At 43.4% G+C, this 23,814-nt stretch overlaps 1 protein-coding gene across 1 annotated transcript in view; it reads right to left on the bottom strand.

The window, feature by feature from the left end:
- Window positions 1–1,730: 1,730 nt before the first annotated feature.
- LOC120846730 overlaps window positions 1,731–23,814 on the bottom strand; it is a 41,990-nt gene continuing 19,906 nt past the window's right edge. The window contains exon 7 of the mRNA XM_040218593.1: window positions 1,731–2,126. Within this exon, the coding sequence (XP_040074527.1) occupies window positions 1,731–2,126 (396 nt within the window). The remainder of the gene's footprint in view (window positions 2,127–23,814) is intronic.

Below are 23,814 nucleotides of genomic sequence, written 5' to 3'. Positions count from 1 at the left end.
AAGCTTTTAGCCCTGTCACCGAGGTGGGTGCCGGAGCTTTCGAGATAGCTTCAACTTTTTCTGTAGTCGGATGAATGCCAACTTCATCAATCTCATGCCCCAGATAGCGATCCCTGATTTGAAGGAACTGGCAGTTATCCGCACTTACTTGGGTACCATGGTGACAGTGTTTGTAACACCTGCTTCGTACGTTCCAAACACTCACGGTCTGCTCTTCTTACAATAAGTATGTCGTCAAGATAGCACACTGCACCTTCCGTGTCTTTCAACAACCGATCCGTTACAGACTGGAATATGGCTGACGTACTAGCTATCCCAAACGGCAACCGTTTTGTACAGAACAGACTAAATTAGATATGTGTTGGTGGTCAATAGACCATTTGCAATATTGCCCAAGCATCAGGGAGAATGCAGGGATTGGTGTTCTACGGTCCACACGCGCACGCCTTCCCCGTATAAAAGATTCGAAGTAAATAACCAAAATAAAGCGTTCACGAACGCGCGTGCAAGATTTCATTTGTTTTATTCTTTTGGTTTAGAAATGTTCCTACTGCTGACGCCAGCACGTGCGGCGCGTGGAACACCAATCCCTGCATTCTCCTTGATGCTAGGATAATATAGCAATAGGTCTATAGTTCTTGCGACTGCTCATCCATCTGGAGTTGCAAGTACGCTTTTGACAAATCAAGCACTGTGAACATCTTGCCCCCTGCTAATGACGCGAACACATCTTCAGGCAACGGCAACAGATAGTGCGCAACTAATGCAGGGATTAAGGGTTACATGATAATCCCCACACAGTCTAACTGTAGTACCGTCCTCCTTTGGTACTACTACAAGAGGAGTTGCCCATTCGCTTTCTTGCACGGGGTGAGTTATCCCTTTGGCTTCGAGATCACGTAACTCCTCTTCTACCTTCTATTTGAGTGCGTACGGCACCACTCTATCTTTACAGAACAGTGGTCGCACGTCCGCTTTCAGCGCAATGGACCCCCGGAAGCCCGTAATCTTGCCAAATGGCCCTTGAAACACGTCCTCAAACTCGTGTAACAGTGACTCTTGCCTCGACGCTATAGAATCTATTCTCAACACTTGCGCCCAGTTTAGGCGAGTGTGTTCGAGCCAGTTCTGCCCAAGCAAGGTTGGCACCGGGCGCTGTTCATCCGCTTTAGCTACCACTAAAGGCAACATAAAATAAGCGCCTTCATGTTATACTATTATCATGATACGTCCCTTTACTGGGACGTTGGTACCAGTGTACGTTCGCAACCGGAATTGCACGGGTTCATACTTAATTTTCATAAATTGACTTAACAGAACGTTTTCCGGGATAATAGACGCAGCCGAACCCGTATCTATTTCCGTCGGAATCAACCTTCCGTTCACCCAAATCTGCACGTTGTACGGTTGACAACCACTTTTATCAAAGGAACACACTTCAACACTGGATCACCTCTTGCTCCTCTGTAAAATTGCTTCGTTTAGTTTTACAGATCGCAGCTAAGTGAGCTATTTCAGAACAATTGAAACACCTTGCCTTAACGTGCCGGCAGTCCTGTGGTTGATGCCGTAGACCACACCTGGTGCACGGTGGCTGTCCTGTTTAGTTGTGGTTGTCTTCCGTGGTCCGGCGGCTTCCCGTTGAAACTTGTCCCTGCGTTGCCAGTTGGCGTCCATCTCGGGCTCCCGTGAATTGGACGGTGTCGCAACCGTTTCCTTGGAGTGTCCGTTCACAGCTTCCATTGATGTGGCAGTGACGCACGCCTTTTCCACGTCAGGTCGTTTCCGTCCTCTACGGCGAGCAGCTTGTAACGTGTTCCTTCGCTGCGCACCCCCACGACGAGTTGGTCCCTCAGCGCATCGCTCAAGAAAGCACCAAACGCACAGTTCGTAGCCAAACACTTCAGTTCTACCACGAAGTCGTCGAATGGTTCTTGTCTCCCCTGAGTGCGCTTGTGGAAATCGTGGTCCTCTGTAACGATGTAGCGTTTGGGCTTGTCGTGCTTGAGCAGGACCTCTCTTATCTGTTGATACGTTATTTTTTCCGGCGTTTCTGGAAACACCAAGTTCCGCAAGGTCATGTACGCTTTGTCACCGAGCACCGTGATGAAGACATCCTTGTTCCGCTGTTCATCAAAGTTTTCTATTCGAGCAAATGCCTCGAACCACTTGATGTAGACTTCGAGAGTGCCTGTAGCGAGGTGGAATTCGGACAAGCGCCCGATGATTGGATGGATGACGCCACTCGCAGCTGCCTGACTGCCGTCCATTAGACTTGGTCCGCCTGGTGCGCTGCTTTTTTTATTCCCGGCAAGTTCGTCGCCGCCTCGTCGCCATTATTGAGAGCACAAGACCATGCTTGGGTCTGGGTCCAGTTTATTTTGACAACTGCAGCTCAGCTGCTGACATGAAGTAGAGAACAACCCCCCCCCCCCCCCCCCCCCGGTTGGGGTTGGCCTTTATATACACAATGCACAGTGGTGTCATTCTACATCCGGCCAGCTGAAGCACCCTGCTGGGCTACATATCCAACAAGTAGTATCTAAATCATGGAGGGCCCAAGAACGAGGTCATAGTCGAAAACCATAGATTATTCTCCGGTTTAAAGAGCACTGCCTTAGTTTTGGATGTATTAACAGGGAGTGAATTCACAGAACTCGATCTGTGAAGCGAATCAAGAGTATGATTTGCGACTGGCGCAAGTTTTTTTTATCTTGCGCAGAAAAAAATAAACTCGTGCCATCGGCATATATAACAAACGTTGCCTCCGTACTAATTTTGACAATATCATATATATATATATATTAAAAAGTAGGGGCCCCAGTATACCTCCCTGAGGAGCACCGGCAGTTAATGATTGTAAACCTGGACGCTGATTGTCGATGACAACACACTCTTGACGAAATTCTAAATATGAAGCGAAAACGTCGAGAGTTACCCCACGAAAGCCTTTTCAAGCTTTTTAACTAGAGTACTATGGTTAATGCGCTCAAACGCCTTAGAAAAGTGCACGAATATGCTAAAAGTGTCAAACTTTTCTTTAAATGATTCCAAGATTATTTCTTTCTGGGTTAGCAGGGCGAGTTCAGATATCGTAGCGGGTCGCGTAGGACCTTGTGGGGCAGCAAAAACGATGTACGAAAACTCTCTAATATCGACAAACATCCGTCCACACGCACAAAAATGCTTGCACGGGAAGATTTCACCAAAATATGTACAGGTGTGTGGTGGCATAAAAATAACTCAGCAATACAAATTATATTTGGATTATAAATAAAATATTCGGGTGAAATAGAGCAGCGATTGTGTTCAAGAAAAGTTTGTATAGCAAGGTGTTACTTTTGCCACTCTATATAGAAAAAAAAACCAAGAGTAGCCCGTTCATAGGATTTTCATATATAATTATTTGAGCTAGTTGGATCGATTTTAATTTCGGTGAGAGTCTATCAACCTGTGTCTCATTCGTGGTTAGCAACCATGACACTTGAATAGAAAAAGAGGACAGAAATATATATGATCTATTTGTGTCCATCGAACTTCCGCCACCTTAGAAAAGATGTCTGCGGGAGGAAAGTTTGATACCTAATACTTTATCTATGTTACATTACACACCTGTAAATATCCTGTTTATAGCTTCCCGCCCAAGCATTTTTGTGTATGTGGGCGGATGTTTGCCGATACTAGGGAGTTTTCGTAGGTCTTTTCCGCTGTCCCGCAACGTCCTCCGCGACCCACGACGAGATCCGGGGCTCTGCAGGGAAAGCCTAGCGCCGAGCACGGGCACTAGTGGTGTCTTCGTTACGGAGAGCGTGGCGTAGGTGGGAAAAGGGTCTATGAAAACTCCCTAAATTGTCAAACAAGGTTAGCGTGATTCGAGGAAAGGCATGGAAACGAGCGCATGATGAGCTACACGAAGCTTCAAGGTCAAACGCCGATGAGGTTTTCAATACTACATGCATCCAATGAGATCAAATGAAGCACAGTTTATATTTATTTTTACAAGAACTACAATAATATATAAATTAGAAAAATTGCAAGTATAATATTTATAATTTTCGAAGATATCAATTTAGTGCTTCTATATTAAGATTGATCAAGACAAGCAAAGTAAAAGTCATATTTCAAACGAACAAGTAACTAATCTGTTGCATTTCACGATAGTCATTGATAGAATTATGTATATTTAGTCTGAGTTTCTTGTACTTGTAATTCGTTATATTGTTGATCAAACAGTCACAATTCCGGTCCAATTATTGTCTTATTTCGCTAAAAAAAAAGAATCGATATATGTACATAATGTCTATAACTTAAACTTAAAGGTAAATGCTATAATCTATCATTACGGGTTTACCGCATGCCTATTGAGTTCGAATAAAAAATGCATGCTAGAAGCATCATATGAACATCTGTTTGACGAAGTGCCGCTCTCGGTAAAGACATTATTGCGCTGAATACATCAGCGCTCTCAATCAAACCTTAAAAAGGACCACTCTTAAAATCAAAGAGAAAGATTATTAAAAAAACAAACTTACCATATCTTCATGAAATCCATTGTTATTTTGAAGCCCTTTGAAAAAATTTTTGCATGTTTCGTTTTTAGAAACAACATTACCTGGCAATTTATCTGTTGATATGAACTCGGTGTTCGTGACCGTCAGCAAACATGCCAGACGCTGAGTTCTGGTATGCAAGTTTTTTGAACATGAAATAGAAATTTTAGTTGTCAATACCGTGACAGAGAAATACAACACCATTAGTCCCGTGAATTAGTTATTATACGACAAGTGTAATCTGTCCCCCATCAGAAAGAAGATTATGACTCCTTGTTACTGGGAATGAGATGCATATTCGATTGTTATGCTCTCTAGCGAATAACTACTACGCTTATATATTGCCTTGCGGTGCATTTTACATACCCAAGAGCAAATCGGATCATAGATACGCAGCAGGAGGATAATGTATATTTTCGCTTGTCATCGATGTTGGAGTTTATGTTGCCCATTAGATATCCATCGTCGAATGAACATGCGGTTGAGCCAGGTGAACCTGCCAGTTTGCGCGGCGCACTGGCGCCATCGTGCGGACAACCAAGCCTGCGCTTTAAAAACTGCTTTAAGTGTCCAATTCGAATCTGCACAATTGTCATGAAAGAAAGATACTGGCATCTGTGCTCAGTTCAGCCCAGAGCTGACAGTCCGGTGGCGGCTACGCGCTCACCGCACCAACCAACATCGTTCGTTTCTGCACCTGACCCCACTGCCTGCCCGTGGGCGGAACTGTGATCAAGTGACCAAAGATGGATGTATGACTTTTCCTGCGAGCACGTAGCTACCACCGCACTGTTGGCTAAGGGGTGAATGGAGTACAGTGATAATGCAGAACAGTTTATATGACATCGTGTAAGTTAAGTCAAGTCGTCTTCGCATCAACTATCTACGTGTGCGTATTCTTCATTTGACATCACCAGAAATCAGACAAAAAATATAAAAAAAAAAAATTAAAACACGGACATATACCACGGACATAAACACGGACATATGTAGGGAGCGTCTGCGCTTTCGGCAACAAAATAAGAGACAGCCAGGTTACGGTAAAACAAAGAGGAATGCGGCAGGCGAGAAGGAAGGATCTTGTGGTTAGCGCCATACAGGTGTCGTAGGGCTAACTACTCCTCCTTTATTTTTCTATTTTGCGAAGGACCAAAAAAGTACCGGCTTTTCCTCCCCCCCCCCCCCCCCCCCTTCTTTCGTAGTGGAATTATGAAAATGCGCTGAGGAACTGGGGAAAGGAAGGTACGTCTAGATGGGCATTGGTTCAGATAGAAAAAAAGAGAAAAATGCACGGTTTCTTTTGGAAGAAAAAAAAAATAAAAGAAGAAATAAAGAAGAGTTTCCAAAAGTCACCGCGGATTTGTAGGGGCGCCACAATCCCTTTTATTTTCTTTATGTCGTGCTCTGTGCGATGTCTCTCCAGATTTGGCGGCCGGTTCGGTCTTCGAACGTGTAGGCTCTGATCCTATAGGGCAGGGGTGGCGAAGATGCGGCTCGCGAGCCGCATGCGACTCTTCGCGTATTACAGTGCGGTTCGCGTCTCCAATCCCCCCCCCCTACCTCCCCCTCCCCCCTCCACTCCCCATCCTCCCTCCCGGTCACACGAGCACTTCCCCAAAGAGAGAAATGGAACGCGTTCTAAATCGAATGGCAGGTTGCGGATTAATAGTCTTGTCCTTCTGCTACTACGTACAGTTGGACTGCTCTTGACTCAGATGGATGGCAAGTAGTTCGAGTATCGTTTATTGGCCTGGACATAAGTTTGCAACCCTTCCCTCCCCCCCCCCCCCTCGCGCGGCTCTTGGAAGTTACGTGGTTTTGTTCGCGACTCTTAGGCCAGGTCAGCCTGGCCACCCCCGCTATAGGAGATACATGATCTATGTCAGAGATCATGGCTTAAACGCAAGTATCTAGGGATCCCAATGCATTTTATGAAACCATTTTCTTAGTTTTAGTTACACCAGATAAACGTTTGGAAGACAACAAAATAACACAAAAATTATAGGCCACCGTTTTTAATAAAAGAATAATAAAAATAGTTATAAAGAGTATTTAAGTGCCCCCGAGGGTCCACTATTAAATATGCCAATTTTGTATACTCTAATATTTTCTATATATTTTATTTTAATTTCGAAATTTATCAAACATTTTATAAGTGATTTACTAACGCTCAAAGTACTAGGCAGTTTTGAAAGCAGGGGACGTAACCCACTATGTCCCCCAGATTGAATGCATGTCACCTGAGCTCAGGCAAATATTGTCGTTAATTCAATCATAAAATAATTAACCCCTGTAGTATGGAATTAACTTTTTGATTATTAATCAATTGCGATTTGATGGTGCTGTTTTTTTAACATAGAGCCAAAACACGACCAGGAATAACCCCAAGAGCGCCAGAAGAACCGTGATACGAAGTGCAATTCTGAAAGGTCTACGTTCTGACATTTGAGCAAATATGCTGCTCCAATATGGTGCCCCACAATTCTTATTTCCGTCTCAGAGAGCCTTCAACTGATTTACATTACTAAATCAGATACATAGTAACCAATCGATATCTACAGAACGTTTTAAAAGCCAGGTTTATCGAGTAAAATTATAAAATACAAGAGGATAACTTACATGTGTGCGATTTCATGAGAAAGGGTACTTGCTCCCATAAGGGTCAAACCTGCATCTTCTACAACAGCTACCTTACGCACAGTGCATGCATCCGCTGTAAAAGCCATACCTAAACGAGATGCAAGATACACATATTTTTTCAGTTATCGGAAGCATATGACTTGCTTGATGTTTAGGCTTTATTACGAATATCTTATTAATAGTAAGTTTTGCATTGCAAGTCGTTTCACCTAAGGTATGATCATTGCGAACAGCTTTGAATTATATCACTCACAAAGCAATGTTCTCCTGGTTTCTTGATCGCAGAAACATTACACAAACCCTCGAAAAACATTGTCCCAGGTAGCATAACTTTTTATGATTTTTTTGTATTTGTCTGGGAATATATGGCCTCAAAGTTCCAGAAGACAATGTAGAACCAAATTTTAATATCTTTGGCCAAAGCCTGGGTACCTTAGGACTAGTTGTTGAACTCCCTTGTTGGTTGTCTGGTGGTCATCTGGCATCTTTGTGCCTAAATTGCCAATCAATTGCAAAGTTGGCTTCACTTCTGGTTGTTCGGAATTAATAAGCCTACTTTTTGACCCAAATTGCCAAACAAGTGCCAGATTTGAGGTTCACAGTATGTTTCTTGCTTCATTTAAATTTAAAACCTGGTAATCCGCCTCCGCCTGAACATGAAATAAATGGCACAAGCTATGAAGGAAAACAGTTCCCAGAGATGTTTAATGAACATTTTCTCAAATTAGGTGCACCCTCGTCTCCCCCAACCAATGAAGGGAGTGCCACTGCGTACATATGTCATAACGTGATCAGTTCAATTTTCTTAGGTCCAACTGATGAGGAAGAAATACTTAACCTGACTAATGGTCTTAAAAACAGTACTGCTGCAGGGGAGGACGGCGTCAAATCAGAACCAAATAAGCATATTTCTTAACTAATATCCACTCCGCTAGCACATATATGCTACATTTCATTATTAGCATGTCGTTTCCTAAGCCGAGTGAAAGTAGCGCGAGTTTGCGTTATACTCAATGGTGGTGCAAAAAACGTCTTAAATAATTACGGGCCAATCTCTGTATTACCCGTTTTTTCTAAAATATTAGAACAATTAATGAATAGCCGACTAACTAGTTTTTTTACAAAACACAAAATAATTTCAGAACAGCAGTTCGGATTTGAATAAATCAACGCAACTGGCACCTCTGAACATTAAAAATAAAATTATAACCAATATAGAAAATAAGCAATATATGATCCGAATATTTCTTGAATTTCTAAAAGCTTTCGACTCAATTAAGCATAAAATACTGTTAACAAAGCTGAGTATCTATGGTATAAGAGGCAAAGCGCTAGAATTAATATGCAGTTACTTGAGTTCTCGTTCTCAATTTACCGTCTATAGCGGCGTTAAGTCTGATATTCAACAGATCGCGTATGCTGTCCCACAAGGATCCATTCTGGGACCATTTCTGGTTTATATTAATGATATTGTACATATCTCGCATTTTGCGGACATGGTATTATTTGCACACGACTCCAATGTTTTCTTTTCTCACAATGACCTCAGACATCTCGTAAGTGTATCAAATGATTGGTTAAATAAACTATTCCCATGGCTAGTGACAAACCAGATTGAACTGAATATTTCTAAAACTAAATATATTATTTTCAGGGCAAAAACAAAACACTTAATTATGACATCGATGAAACAATTAATTATAATAAATTAGAGAAGATTGAATCCATAAAGTTCTTGGGTGCATGGTTTCGCCAGAATTTTCACTCGACAATTCATGTATCTAAAGTACGTTTGACTCTCTCACGATCAATCGGCATATAACATAACCTAAGACTCTTACTACCAACATGGCTTAAGCGCCAACTATACTGTGCACTTGTGCACTCTCGCCTTCATTACTGTTCATTGGTTTGGTAAACGACATCAAAAAAGCAACCTTGAAAGCTTTTAGTACTAAAAAAAATCAATTCGGTCCATTGCATGATTGTGCTACAATGATCCTACATACATTAATTTTAAGAAGTATAACTAATTCACTATCCAACAGTTGATATATTTCAACTTTGCGAAAGTAATCTTCAATTCTCTTGAAAACAATATGGAGTTTTTTGTTACTCGATTTCCATTAAGAGGCACCCAATATAACTTAAGGCGTGTGGGATATGATAGAGGCCAAATAAGTACTAATTATAGAGAAGAAACATTGAAGCAGCAATTAACACAACTTTTAAATAAGCAGTCACAAATTCTCGATATAGCAACTAAATTAATATCTGCAGGTACATTTAAAGAAAGAAGAGATTATATTTTCGAAAATGTATAGAATATTGTGTAGAAATGTTGCCAGACATTTCGCTGCGTTGGAAACGTACATATTTATTGTAATTTTTGTTATGTTCTTGTGTTTCGTTTGTATATATACTGTGTGTTACTTGTAAGAGCTGCGGCGCTCTGAAACCGGTATGAGGTACGGGACCTAGGTCAGGTTTTTTAATACACCTTTTATCCCTGCCACCCCCAAAGTAAAATAGCAAATAAATACAAATATCGTAGCATATCTGTCTCAAGTCCGGTACTTTGTCAATTATGTGGCGAAGTGGGGAAACTCCATAGAAGCGCCAAAGAAAGGTGCTCGGCATAAATAGCGCGTTGGAACAAAACCTTATTAGAACCAAGTTTTTCCCTTAGGATTGCCAGACTTTGTGGATTTTTATTTTGTATGAAATGCTTAGATACCCAGCCATTTAACCATCGTGAAGAACGGCCAAAGACGGGTATCTAGAGCTACTTGTGACCGCAGAATTGCATTGACCTCACAATATGAGAAGTTTAGCAACTCTTGAGAACTCGAATTCAGTTATACGCTTAAAAGGAATACTCCAACGAATTTCTAACGCGACTTTTATTGTCTAAATGTCAACCACTTTCTATCCACACCACGAATACACAAATATTTGGCTCAAAACCGACACCAAAACTTCTTTTATTTTCTTAAGGAATAAACCGAATGCCGTAAGGCCACTCTGACCTTAAAAGAAGAGCAGCTCTGCGGAAGTACGGCGGCAAGCAGCGTGCGCGCGAGCTTTGTTTAATCGGAATTTCCTTCCTTCCCGGCCTATTCAACGTTTCCTGGAAGCGGCACTGCAGGGGCCTTTTTTTTAACGCAGGCCCGGTCCGGGCCCGGCGACATAGTAATTTATCGGCCCGAGCCCGGCCCAGGTGTCTGAAATCGGGCGGCCCAGATCCGGCCCAAGCCCGCGAAATTTCTATTTTAGAGGAAAGAGTAAGTAAGCAGGTGAGCTGGTTGATGTTACACATATTTGAGAAAGGCCGTGTCAAGAGTGCCGTTCGACGGCACTCCACTCGCGCCTACAAGTGCATACCAAAAGAAATTAGGACGGGGCGTGTATCACTGGAGAGCGTGGTAACTCCCCCCCCCCCCCCCCCCCCCCCCAAACTTGCGTTCACGCCGCTTGGCGGCCGACAGTATGCGGCTGCTAATTACAAAAACTATTATCCCTCTTTGCCCCGTCGTCCAAAAGGCAACCCGAACGCCACTTTCCATCATTGCACCTCCGGAAAGGAAGTCCCATACCATTTAGTTCAGCGAAGTTTCGCCGACAATTGAATATTTTCCGCAATAATTAATAATTGTAAAAAAAGAAGAAAAAAGTCGTAAATCTTGCCAAATGCTTTGACAAATCAAAATGTTCGAGGAAAAAAAAGGTAAGCTCGCGGTCTGGATCGAACCTGGGTCCACTGCATATGAGGCGGACATCTCACCACTAAGCTACGCTACAGCTTTTTTTCTTCTTTTCTATATTGCAGAGGCAAAACACAAACAGTCCAAACGCTTAAAATTTGTCTACAACACTTTTTGTAGAGCACATGCTGTGCTCTACTACTAAGCTGCTTCCAGATTTCATTTTGTCACATTGGTACGAAAGAGCCAACGATTTACCATGTCAGTGACCTCTATATGGTATTTTATTCCAGTGGTCTGGCACTCGGTTGAGCCAGGTTATTTTGCGGCTGACTGTACATTTCTACAAAGCATTTGCTAACGACAGCTTTTACGTACCTTTTAGGTCATCGTAAAACACGCCATCTTCAATGTTTGCCAAATTAAGTCTATATGAAAAAAATTAAGCAATTGTAAGGTATTTTGCCTCCTTTAAAAACAAGTCATAATTCGTAGGTAAACAAATTAAAAATGTCAAGCACAAGTGGATCTGTGACATATATATTGCCTCCAACTACACTCGGAAATAACAAAATTTTGCACATCTCAGATTCATGATGATGGCCGACAAGATATTTTTTCTCGTTTTTTTTTAATCTTCTTAGCAAGGCAGTCCTTTTAGCATTTGAAATTCGACAGATGTCAAAAATATTAAAAAGCTTTTGAGAAATACGAAATTTTAGATATATTCATCGCGAGGTGCGTTGTATTTGTCTAAATGCAGCGCTATATCTTGAAACCAGATACCAAAATGTTAGATTTTGCCGCTCTCAGTATCAAAAGTTATAAGAATTTTAAATGTAGAGATAGCGGCCAACGAAGCCCGTGAATAGATAAAGATTAGTGGTGTCTGAAACAGGGAACGTGACTCATTTGCTTACAGAGGCAATAAAAGCGATTTCGGATATTTTTTCGGCGATTGAACTGGGTTCCAACCACGTCTCAGGCCAGGTTGCCCAAATTTCAGCCGAAACCGGCGCTTGTAGGCCGCTCAAATCAATTAAACAGACGCTGTAATAATCGTACCGGGATCAACTGCGGCGACGCCCCGAGAGTTGCGGGAGAAGCCAGGCGAAGCGGAGCTCACGTGACCGTTGCGGGGCCAAGAAGCGCGACGTCACAAGAGACGCGTCAGCGATTGGTCGAAACGAGATACGTGCCCTCGGTCACGTTTTGGTTCGCGATTTTTAGAAATACTGTTCTAATATCCGCTTGAATAATCATGAAAAGTATTGATGGAACCGGAAATGATTACTAAACCGTAAATAAAACAGCATAATTGTTTTTGTCTTTGCTACGCTGGACGCGAAACGGGCAACGGGCGAAACGGGCAAACTGGCAACGGGCACGAAGGAGACGTTTGGTTTTGGTTTTAGATGTCGGTGTCGTGTGTACACTGGGAACACAGTACTCAAAGGGTTCTGCAAACTGGTAATCATGGCAAATTTGTGCGCTGTGGATGGCTGTTCTAACGGTCGACTGAAGACCACTATTCGTTCAGGCGACGCTAGTTTTCTCGCGTGGGTTGCAGTTCATGTTCTTTGACGACGAAAAGGGAGGACGTTCGACTTTGGAGAAAACCGAAAATGGTGCTGCTTATTTTCTCCTTCTTGAGGAGCGTCCCCCGCGGAAGAACCGGTTCCCGGAACGGGTCGCTGCCGCTTTCTCCTCGGCAACTCCCCCACGTCCCTGTCCTTCGGCAACGCGCCGCTCTCGTCTCGCCCGTGCAAATGCTGCTCGCTGCTTCCCTGCTCGAAGCCTGCGGGCAGTTCGTTGCCGGCTGGGCGGTCTCCGCCGGGTGATGGCGGAGGCCGACACACACGTACTTCCGTTCCGTTGCTGTTAGGTCGCTGAACGGAAGCCCGAACTCGCTCGCAAGAGTGGCATTGTCGTCCATGTTGCCACCCGCGCTGCTATAACCCACCGCGGTAACCAGAGTCTCGATCTCCTAAATACTACCGATACCAACTATTCACACTTGACGACACTCCCTAAATCACATTCGTTTTAGAGGCCCAGAAATAAGGATGGAGGTAGTTCAGTCTCGGTTTCTTCAGTTCTTTTGTAGGAACAGAAATACGCGCCACAAATGTCGACGAAACGTTAAGCACCGTTCTAGGTTCCCAAGAAGTCTAAAAACACCATTTAAAGGAATAAAATAAAATCGTCTTTATTGTCCCTTTAAACAACACTAAAGAAAACGCTCAAAACTTTTGAGTTAGATTACAGTAAGCTCTGAAATTTTCGCATCTAGTCCTAACTGCTTGCGCTCTATGCGGAGAGAGACGAAATATCTACTGATGTGTAGTTTAATTTTGCGGTGAGGCGAAACTTGGTTTCCTTTTTTCTCAAAGACCTGTACGTTAGAGACATCAGTCGCAATTCGCGCTCTCTGAAGAATTCTCTCCCATGCTCATATCCCCAGAGAACTCTGAGAGTCAACCACTGATATCTGTAATATTTAGGACACCAAGTTATTATATAGAGCGATGAGATAGATATGCTTAGACGGAAAGATGAAGTTTCAAATATAACACTATGACTTGTGTGTACTACTACATCTAAAAAAATTTCGCAATGTTAACGGGGGACTTCATGCTTCATTTTAAACATATTTTTTTTCTTCGTCGCCAGGCTAATTTTCGTATGTTGAAGTGATCGGCTCTACGATTGTTCTGCGAAAATGCATATGTGCATGGGAGTCCTATTTTAGAGTGCCAATTCATAACTCTGGGCATTCATGCGTGAACAAGTGTGGTTCATTAAATAAGAAAGCATGCCATCTTGGTGAGTTGCTTGAATATTTCAACATGCCGGAAAGTTAGCTCATGAAGAACTATAACTAAGTCGAATTTCTTGCTGCTGTACATCCCCCTTGATAGCGCTATCATGCACAATGGCCAGCAACCGAAGTCTATTTATGGCCGAATAAGCCTGGTACACCTAAATCGTTGCTTCCGTGTCGCTCGAAGCGGGCTGCCCGTCGTGGTACGCTGAGGTCTATTTGTTATTTTGTTTTCTAAGATACATAGCGCAGAAACTTAGGTAGTTCAGTCTATTCATACGCTGCAAACAAACAATTAGAATATACAGTATTTTACGAGTTTTGCGAAAGTTTTAAGACGTAAATGTTATCCACGACCGGAAAACAAAAATGTCATCACTGTCTTGAGGAAGTTTAGAGTAATTTTAACATGAGGACTCTTCACGTCTAAAGGTAGATCTAACGAGATCTGGCAGTTTTCCGTAACTTTTGTTCAATAATATTATTGTAGGAGGGGAGAAACCCGTCCGGCAGTCCATTGTGTTCCGAGAATATTTCTTTTTTCTTTCGCACACCTCTCCTCCTTCCCGTGCTTCGCGACTACTTTGCGTTCCTCCGGTTTTATACCTTGAATGAAAATTCTCGCAGTTCATGCGCATTTTAGAATAAATGAGAGCAGGAAGAACTAAAGTGTTTTACTAAACTAACAAATGCTGAACATGTTACATAAGTAATTGAAGTGTATCCCGTAACTGATTTTCAAATTGAAGCTGTTTCTTCTACAAAGGTGGAGTTATTAATTTTAAGCGTTTGAAAATAATTTTGTTAGGGAATGAACGAGTTGTTCATACATTCATGTTTCCGAATAGAACCGACTTCTAATATTTGAAGCCTTCAGACCATTACAAGGAAACCTGCGTGCTAGGCTGAGATAAATATGCTAGCACAATGAACAATAAATCCTGCTGTAATGTATATTTGTAATAAATGTACTATTACCGGATAAATTAAACAAAATTGAAGGGGGGCTTTCGGATTGAACATTTCTAGATTATTTTACTTCGTTGTTATGCAGTATACCACCATGGCGTAAAGCATTCAACAGATTCCAATATTAGACACGACCCACATAGGGAAGTATCATCCCGATTTTAGTAATAAGCACATAGAAGATATACTGCTTTGTCATAATTCTGTACCTAGCAGTCCTCAGCCTTGATGTCATAGCATTTCGCATAGGGAGAATTGGAGAACGTCGAATAAAATACTATAAACACAAAATCTACTATACAAACACGTAGTTCCATGGACCTTAACAAAACAAAAAACAGGGCTTCCTCCAAATATGCGGACGACCGTGATAACGTTTATATTAGAAATGCTTATGTACGTTCATTTCATGGACGGGCACGATGGAAAATGAACCGTCGTCCTAAATAAGGGCCTTAGTTTTCTCACAATTTACAAACGTTGGAACGCTGTTTGCATGTTCCAGATTACTCAGAGGATCCGTTATTCCCGGGTCCTAGTATTAGGCGTCTATTAACCGGATCTAGAATTGAGCGAGAGTACAATAAAATAAAATAAATGTAGTTCAAATAAACTAAATGTGGACTAAATAACTGCATTCGACAATTCAGGTTGGATTATCGTCGCGATGTTTTAAGTAGTGGAGAAATTAACACAAAAACGAGAATCAGGTGAGCTATTGCAGGAGCGAATTCTCTGTAATATAGGCAACATAATAAAACCGAAGGCAAGGAAACAAAAAGGACGTTCACAGCACTATCCTGTCTGTGATCACATATTCTTTTTTTTTTTTTTTTTGCAAAATGGTAATTATATATGCGATGTCAAATGATGTCTCAGTTGATCATACGCGCACCTTCAAACAAGTTGCTAGTGATATATCAGAATTAGCACTTACTCTGTTAAAAGGACCACCATGTCGTAGGTTTCGTAAGTGTTGTGCTTTACTTCAGACGAAAGCGCGAACGCCGTACTTGTTGCATTAATATACTCTTTTCCCTCATGTGTGAACTTCTGATATATCCTGTTTTTTTGTTTTTGCTGCATGAAGAGTATAAGTTTTTATTTGTTTAATTATTTGTACACAGCCATTCGGGAGAAAGGGAAGAAGGCGGATACATTTTGACTGACGAGGTTCAATGAACGTAGAACACTGACTGCAACAGCAGACAGTGCAAGAGACAAATATTAAAAAGCAAAAACAAAACCTCCACAGTAAAACACGGCACAACATTCAATCGCTTTACCTCAACAAGAAAAAAAAAACGTAATATTTTATGCACTGGCCATACGGAAGATACCACTCGAATAAATTTTTAGTGAAACACTCCTGTTTACATTGCTGCACGGAATGAGTTGAGGGAGGGCGACAAACTAAAAGCAGTCAATTACTTTCTTTTTTTAAATTTAGGTGTTATAACAAAAGATACTTATTTATCTTATTTGAAGCAGTAATATGACGCACGTTTTGCATTATTCCCACAATATATGGATGATAATTCATAAATTGGTGTATTAAGTATGTTAATTTCTTATTTTGACGTGTTTTTCTTAACCATGCACCCTTAGGAAAAAGAGGTTGATATATTCCTTTATAAAGGGAGGAAACGCTCTTGTCCTCTGTGTTTATTTAGAAGCGGAGCAGCGTTCGTCCCTTCAAGCAGGGAGCAATGTTACTCGCTCGTCTGCATTTTATTATGGCGGCCCCGAATCGAGTGATTTGAGCTCAAGAAGAGTTAACAACGAACATATAGTCGGTCTCGACGCAAAACGCTGCTGCGATTCAACCAAAATATCTGGTATATTTTATGAACAGGCAATTGCGACGCGCCCCTGGCGCCCCCCCCCCCCCCCCCCCCTCGGCCAGCTAAGCAGCTCTCGCAAGAAAATTAGTCAGCCGCTTTGCACCCATCTAAACAAGTAATTGATTTCAGAGCGAGAGGAGCAGCAAATGAAAATATAACAGGGACTTTGCACGAACTGTATTTACTGCCGAAGCCGACTTCCCACGCAAGTAAGAAAACTTGCGTTTCGAACGCAGTCGCTCAGTCTCTTTGTTTTCAGTATTGCCACGTTAAACAGAGACACTGAAACTCTACCATTGCGCGCACTTAACGTCTTACATTTGCTATTCACCGCGTCACAACTCTTCTGTTAGCACCGCAAGTCAGGAAAGAGTACAAACCATTCGCGAAATCCAAACTTGTTTATGAAAAAGCTTATTCAACGCCGCCTACTTGGCTCATTGCACCGTCCAGAAAATGTCCCGTATTGTTAAGTAGTGACGGAAGATTAAATCGCTGGCCGCAAGATGGCGGGCTCTAGGAGGGCGATTGCAAATATCTAGGCTGGGTGGGACTATGGACTGTTCATTCCATAGACACCCAAACAGTTGCTTGCTCAGCTATTACGCTCGAAGCATCTTTATCATGCAGACATGCACATACACTTTGCGTGCAACTACACACGATAGCTGATAAGTTATAACGTTAGGTGAACCTTAGCAGTTCACACATAGGGAGATCATACACATACACAGGATATACAAATATCAACATAAGTTATGACATGAACGCAAACTAACCCGACCACTGACTACATGCTCTGCGCTTCGCGCCTTTTATAGTTGTCGTTTGGAAGTAGGGACTCCGGTGACAACCTGAGCAATAAATAATGTTACCAGTATGCTTATTTTTTCTCTGTAATGTATTTTCTCAGAAGGTACTTGAGCGACCCAAGGGATGAATTTCAGTAAAAATTAAACGTTCACGCTGCAATTACTTGCGATAGCCAATAAAACCAAAACCTTTACTGCAGCACCCAGCAGCCATGTGTTCGCTTTCACGCAAAGCACGTCGTAGAACGGCGCGAGAGATGTCCGTTTTTCTATCATTCTTTTTGCCTTTGCTCTACTCATGCTCGGTTGCTATGGTCGTCTTGAACTAACATCTGCCAAGGGGGTATTCTCTTAACTAAGAGCCACGTTTCACGGGCAAAGAAATCACTTTTCGACCAACATGGATGCGGTACGCACGAGCGTGTTGTTAAGTGTACTGAATATGAGGAAGGGACTAGGGACAGACAACAACGACAAACGACAACTTACAAATAGCAATGAACATTTATTCCTTGTATTCAGAACATGAATGCGGTCAAAGCCGCGATTTGCGGCAGGGGTCGTGAATAGTTAGCTACGCCGTGGTAGATTTATGAACAATCAAATGAGTGTTTGTGTGCGTGTGTGTGTGTGTGTGGGGGGGGGGGGGGAGAGACTTGCGCAAATAAGCAACTAATTTGTACCAGGTTATACTAGGTCGGATAAATTAATGATATTGACCGGTTGTTTTGCCGCGTGGCTCTGGCGAGCCCACCGTGCGAAATCAAGAAGCGCGGAGCACTCGGTGTTCTGGAGTCATCACTTGCGGAGTGAATGGGTGGAGTGCATAAGCTTACGGTTAGCATTATACGTTAAGAATTTATAGCATCGACGAGAGGACAATGAAGTGCACATTTGAAAGTCAAGTCCCCGTGGAGTCCGATCATAAGAATCCGGGGTACAATTTAATTTAAATGAATAAACGAAAGCGAGATTGACCTAAGAAGGAGGCTGAACAGCATGAGGTAGTGAGAAACATACGTCATTTAGTAGCGACGTTTAGATTTATGATCGGGTGAAATCTTGCCTTGCGGGGAGGGGGGGGGGGGGGGGTGCCCCCAGTGGCATGAAGTACAATGATGTGTGGTACTTCTAAGTTTTGTTGGTCAAGGTCAGTGTTTCGTAGTGCCCTTCGTTTTTCAAGTTTATGTCTCGGGGTGAGAAGTGTAGCAGAACTCAAGCGAGTTTAAGCACTGGTGGGAATCCGCCAGTCGGTGGTAGCTCACCCACCATATTACTGCGAGGTCCCGGAGTATCATGATACTTGTCGGCCGAGCCTTGAACAAGATACCGACCGTAACCGTTCAAGGTTTCTTCTTTTCACCTTTCGTGTTCTCGGCACGGTTAAATACGCCTTAGATTCGGGACTCGGGGTCTGTGGTGACGCTTCTCACCAAATACCGGCTTTCACAGGTGCCTCCTGCAGGGTGGAAGGCCGGATAATTCCGAGCCCGAGCATGTGCTGGAATTTACAGCGAGCTGTCTGGAGCTGCTCATCAGAAAGGAAACGAGGTCGTGCGTAGAGAGCCGGACCAGAGGTAACTATGGTGCGAGTTACCCCGTGCTTTGCCGGCTTAGCCATGTTCGACGGCATTGTGACTTAAGGAAACTCTTTTTAGATGGCTTCAAATCCCGTTAATGGCGTGATGTAAAGTGTGCCAAGGGATGAAGCCGTTGTAAAGGTTCCACTCTGAGACAGGTGTGTCGTGCAGCCAAGAAAGCTGTGGCGCACGCTGACATCTAGATTGAAGGAAGCTAAGAAATCCGATCCTCGGATGGGATACTTGACGTCAGCGACATTAAAAATCCATCTGAAAGTGCGGCGCAGTCCTGACTCCTAAGGCGACGGGCAAGGATTGCAAACCAGAAGTTGCTATCGAAGACCCATTGGATGCGCTCAAGCATACGTCACTTTTGAGGTTTGTTCCGTCTGGTGTTGAGGGTGGAACAGGACGCGACTTCCTGTCGGTGTCGACAAGAAGTAGATTGCACAAAAATTGATCAGCCACAAACAAAAAAAAGGGGGCTTGCTGTTTGGACTGTGTGACTTTCCGCCTCTAGTGAGTTGTCGGGGTGTTTTCCTGCCAGAAACAGCGATGGTAATATTGGACCGCGCGGTGTCCGTACTTCCGGAGGTACGAGCTTTGCGACGGCGATCGCGCTCGATCTTCAGATACGTTCCGGCGGCGGGAGGGGGTGCGTCCCGAAGGACACCGCGGGTCGCGGAAAGGTGTTGGAACAGCGGCTGCAGCCGCCGTTAGCTGGCCAATTTTGGCCCGCAGGTCTTGTATGACGGTTGACGCGGGTGAAGACTCTGCCAGCGTGGAGATGGTGGGCAACGCGTACTCTAGCACATAGTCAGCCCTCTCCGCAGGACTGTCCAAGGACACATCAGTTGCTGCCTCGTCCACAGGGTGCTGGACGGCGACATGGCGGTCCGTTGCGTCGGAGACAACGACCGCGCAGTGTATGCCTTTGCCCTGGGTCCCCCCGAGGCGGCTTTGAGAGACTGGTGTCTAAGACACATCAGTTGCGGGGCAAGAACCATGCGGTCGCCTTGGGGTACACATTGCAAGAAAACTTAGCGTAATATGTGGTTGCCTACTGCGTACGTCTGTTCCCCAAATATTTGCCGCATACGTGTAGCAGTCGAAACGGGTACTGGTCTCCGAGTTCTGTTCTGAGAAGTCGCTGTAGGCGACTGATTGTTGACTTTGATTTTCAAGGCAAAATGTGTGTCTTCGGGGAATCGTAGGCATCTGCTAGTAAGGTCACAGATAGCACGTCGTCGAGCTGGTCAGCGATTTCCGGTGGCAGGGCGGATACTACATAATAGAACCTTGACAGCTGGGCGCTAATCCTTTTCGGGTTAAATTGATATTCTAGCTGAGCGAACCAAGCTGGGCGTTATTCGCTCAAACTGTTCGAAGCAGATCATTAAGTGTAGATAGCGCTGGCTGGCCGTGGGGGTGCTCTGCTCTATGTTTGTGAATGGCGTTCCAGGACAGGTAGGTGACTTTCGAGCCGGGAAGAGGCGCAACCGGGCAGCCGATGCTTTGATCAATGGCTCCACGATAAAGTCGCCCTTCAGTGTCATGCTCCGGGTCACTATTTGATGTGCCAAGGTGGCCTTTCATCCTAAACAAAACAAAAACACCTAAACAGAAGGAGTTGGTCACGGGACCGCGAGTTATTTGTTGCAGTGTACAGATGCTCTGTCCCGAGCGAATTAATCTCGAGCACGGTGGTCTCGAGGAGTGTCTTCTGCGTGCTGCATGCTGGTGTCGTGGCTTTTTGTTTGAGCCACGTTTGATCAGAGATTGATAAACATTTGCACTCCTCGACTTTGAGTGAATTTGTACAAAAATTGTGTATATTTTCATATTTGGTGCTCTTTGGTGTGTTCTCGCCTGCTTGGTGCAATACTACGCGTTGCTTCGTGCTAGCGCTAAGGTCCTCAATTATGCTCGTAATTCTTATAAAAATTACCTGTTCGCGGTGCCGTATTATTTTATATATTGGATATGCACTTTGACACAGTATATATAATATATTGTTGGCACTTCATAAAGAAAAACGAATAGGTATTAAACTCCTCACTCCAACCACAAAGCCTGCCAACTGGTCGCTTAGTAGATCTGATGGCTATGGCAGCGATACCTCCCTTAATTTAGCAATGAGTACCAGTTTGGTCGAGTGTATGTTAAAATCCTGTGTAACAGGGTGAAGTTGAGCTAGTTAGTACATAATGGAAAAGAAAGCGGTCAGCTAGGACGATAGGGATAAAACACACCCAGGAAGAAATAGAGACATACACACCGCTGACTATCAACTCAGACTTTATAGTTCTTCTTCATAACTTTAACCCAAAGATTCCCACCTAAAGTAATGGCAGTAAATCAAGCTAAAAGCTAACATTACTAAATTAAACTAAATTACACTAAATTATCAAGTTTGGTCAATTATACCTCCCTGACCCAACCGACAAACCCCCATCGTAACATATCCCTTTTATTCCCTTTGATGGGGCCGGGTCACTTTGCAAAAAATGCCTTTCTTTCTTGCTGACCATGACGGACGGCATACTCACGCGGTCATCGGCGCTTTTCTCAATGGCAAGGGCCTCGGGAATTTCGCGCGCAATGGCATGTTTGTGTCTTTTAAGAATAGAAACGCTGCTAAAGCTTGGACGGCACCCGCACGTGCGGCAATGGACTGCAAGGTGCCCAGCCCCCGTGGCCTGCACCGACGCCGCGTGCTCCCTGACTCCTTCATTAATGCAGCGTCCCGCCTGCCCGATGTAGCAGCTTCCGCATGACATTGGGATCTGGTACACAACACCAATCTGGCATGTGGCGTACTTGGTCCTGTGCGCAGTGTTGCATGCTGTCTGGTGGTTCTTGGCCTGATTTACCCTGAGGCACATAGAGTTTCCTTTGTTCGGTGCCGAGAACATGACTGGGATATTCTGTCGTGCAGCGATCTTATCGAGTAGGTGGGGTCCTTACAGATAAAAGTTTACAATCCTAAAAGAAATATATATATTTCGTCAACTTTAATATACTGCAATTAACAATTGAGCGCTATTTTCATTCATCTACGTGGTCTTTCTGCTAAGCGGATAAATCTGAAAATAAATTATCCTAATATTTAATGACCACTATATTTTACCAAAAATGGTACTCACCTTTAATACTGTAACACCACAGAGTTTTATTTGAACACGTGGGCTAACCATCGCTTCAAAACGGAAGTTCGCCTAGAAAGAAATGTATATATTAATCAATCGTGAACTCTTCAGTTAATTAATGCTTATTACATTTTCATTCCAATGCAAGGAGCCCGAAATACACTGCACTTAAAGGGCACATCCCAAGAAGCGCTTTTTTTTTTGTCACTGTTTTATCGCTTCTGAATAGGAACTAAGGCAAATTCTGAGACATGCTGCAGGTTACAGAATTGTCGCTTCATATTTACGCCATTGCAACTACAGTGAACAACGGAGTAAAAAAATGATTACGAGTCAGTTAACTGGTTAGTCATCACCATAGACCTGTTTTCGTTTTCTTATGGAATATTTTGTTGGCTATATTACATAACATAAGTGTTAACTCTTTGAGATCGTTCTTCCCAAGAAGGCCTGGACTCAATTCAACTGTAGCACTGCTTCCACTGCAGCGAGGCTGGCCACATCGCTCGTTACTGACGCAGACGATGGGGCAACTAACCACGTACAGTCCGCCACAAAAGTTTACGAACTACGAGAGCCGTGAGCGGGCGGCATTACCACGCTACCCTGCGGCGCGGCGCCGGTGGTCGAGACTTGAAAAATGTTGGCTCCTGGCGATTCTCATCTTGTTGAGCAGACTATCGTCTCCTCAACAAGATCACAAAAATACGTATACTTAGGGCCACTAACACGTATTTATGTTACGCTCGATTGCCTACAAGGCACTGAGTACATTCGTCTCCCAATCTTTGCACCAACTCCTGGCAGACCAAAGTTTACGAGTCGGATAGAGATAATGCAGCATTAATAACTACAGACGGCCTTTGCGATTTAAATGTAATGTCGTTCGGCATATTCAACACTCCAGCATCGTTCGAACGAATGATTGACCGTCTCTTCCAAGTGCTAAAATAAACATGGTTGTGCTATACAGACGACATCATATTTTTTCCACCACGGTTTTATTTCATCTTAAAAAACTTGATCCAGTCCTGACCCTCTTCCGGAAGGCAAGTGTCCAATCGACTCTTATAGGAGCTAATTCTGCTGCACAAAAATCAAGGTACTTGTTTATCTTCTTGAAAATCACGGCAACGGACCTGACCCTCAAAAGAACCGAGCCGTACGAGAATTTTAAATACCAACATGACCTAAGGACGTGGGAAGGTTTTTCGGACTTCATTCGCCAACTTGTATATACGGCCCGTTATTTTATAATTAAAAAATATATATATTTTTGTGCCGAGACGGTTAACAGGCTGCTTTTGTAACATTTAGGGCCGCTCTCACTTCTAGATCCATTTTAAGACATTTTGTCCCAACCCTTTCAACTGAATCAAGAACTAACGCCAGCTGCCACGGCATATGCGCTATATTAGCAGAGCACCAATAATGCCAAGAATGTGGTGTTGCCTAGGCCAGCCGTACAATTTCTGCAGCGGAACACGAGTGCATCATTTCTAAATGCGAGTGCATGGTTGTCGTCTGGCCTACGGCGTAAGTTCATGCACATCGCTTCAGCCCTCCTTTCTCGCTAATCAGAGATTACCATGCGCTTTGCTGGATTTCGTCCTTCCTTTTCTGGACCAATCTTTTTAATTCACAAGACATAATTTTATTGTGTGCACTCCTTTGTACAAAAACCATGAAAAACGAAGTAAAAACACTTAAACCGTTTTTTCATATTTTGATATTTTTTTTCC

Source organism: Ixodes scapularis, unplaced genomic scaffold (genome assembly GCF_016920785.2).
Source record: "Ixodes scapularis isolate PalLabHiFi unplaced genomic scaffold, ASM1692078v2 PGA_scaffold4__175_contigs__length_147842914, whole genome shotgun sequence".
NCBI lineage: Eukaryota > Metazoa > Arthropoda > Arachnida > Ixodida > Ixodidae > Ixodes > Ixodes scapularis.
The sequence above is the reverse complement of the archived record's forward strand: the minus strand, read 5'-3'. Positions and strand labels throughout refer to the sequence as shown.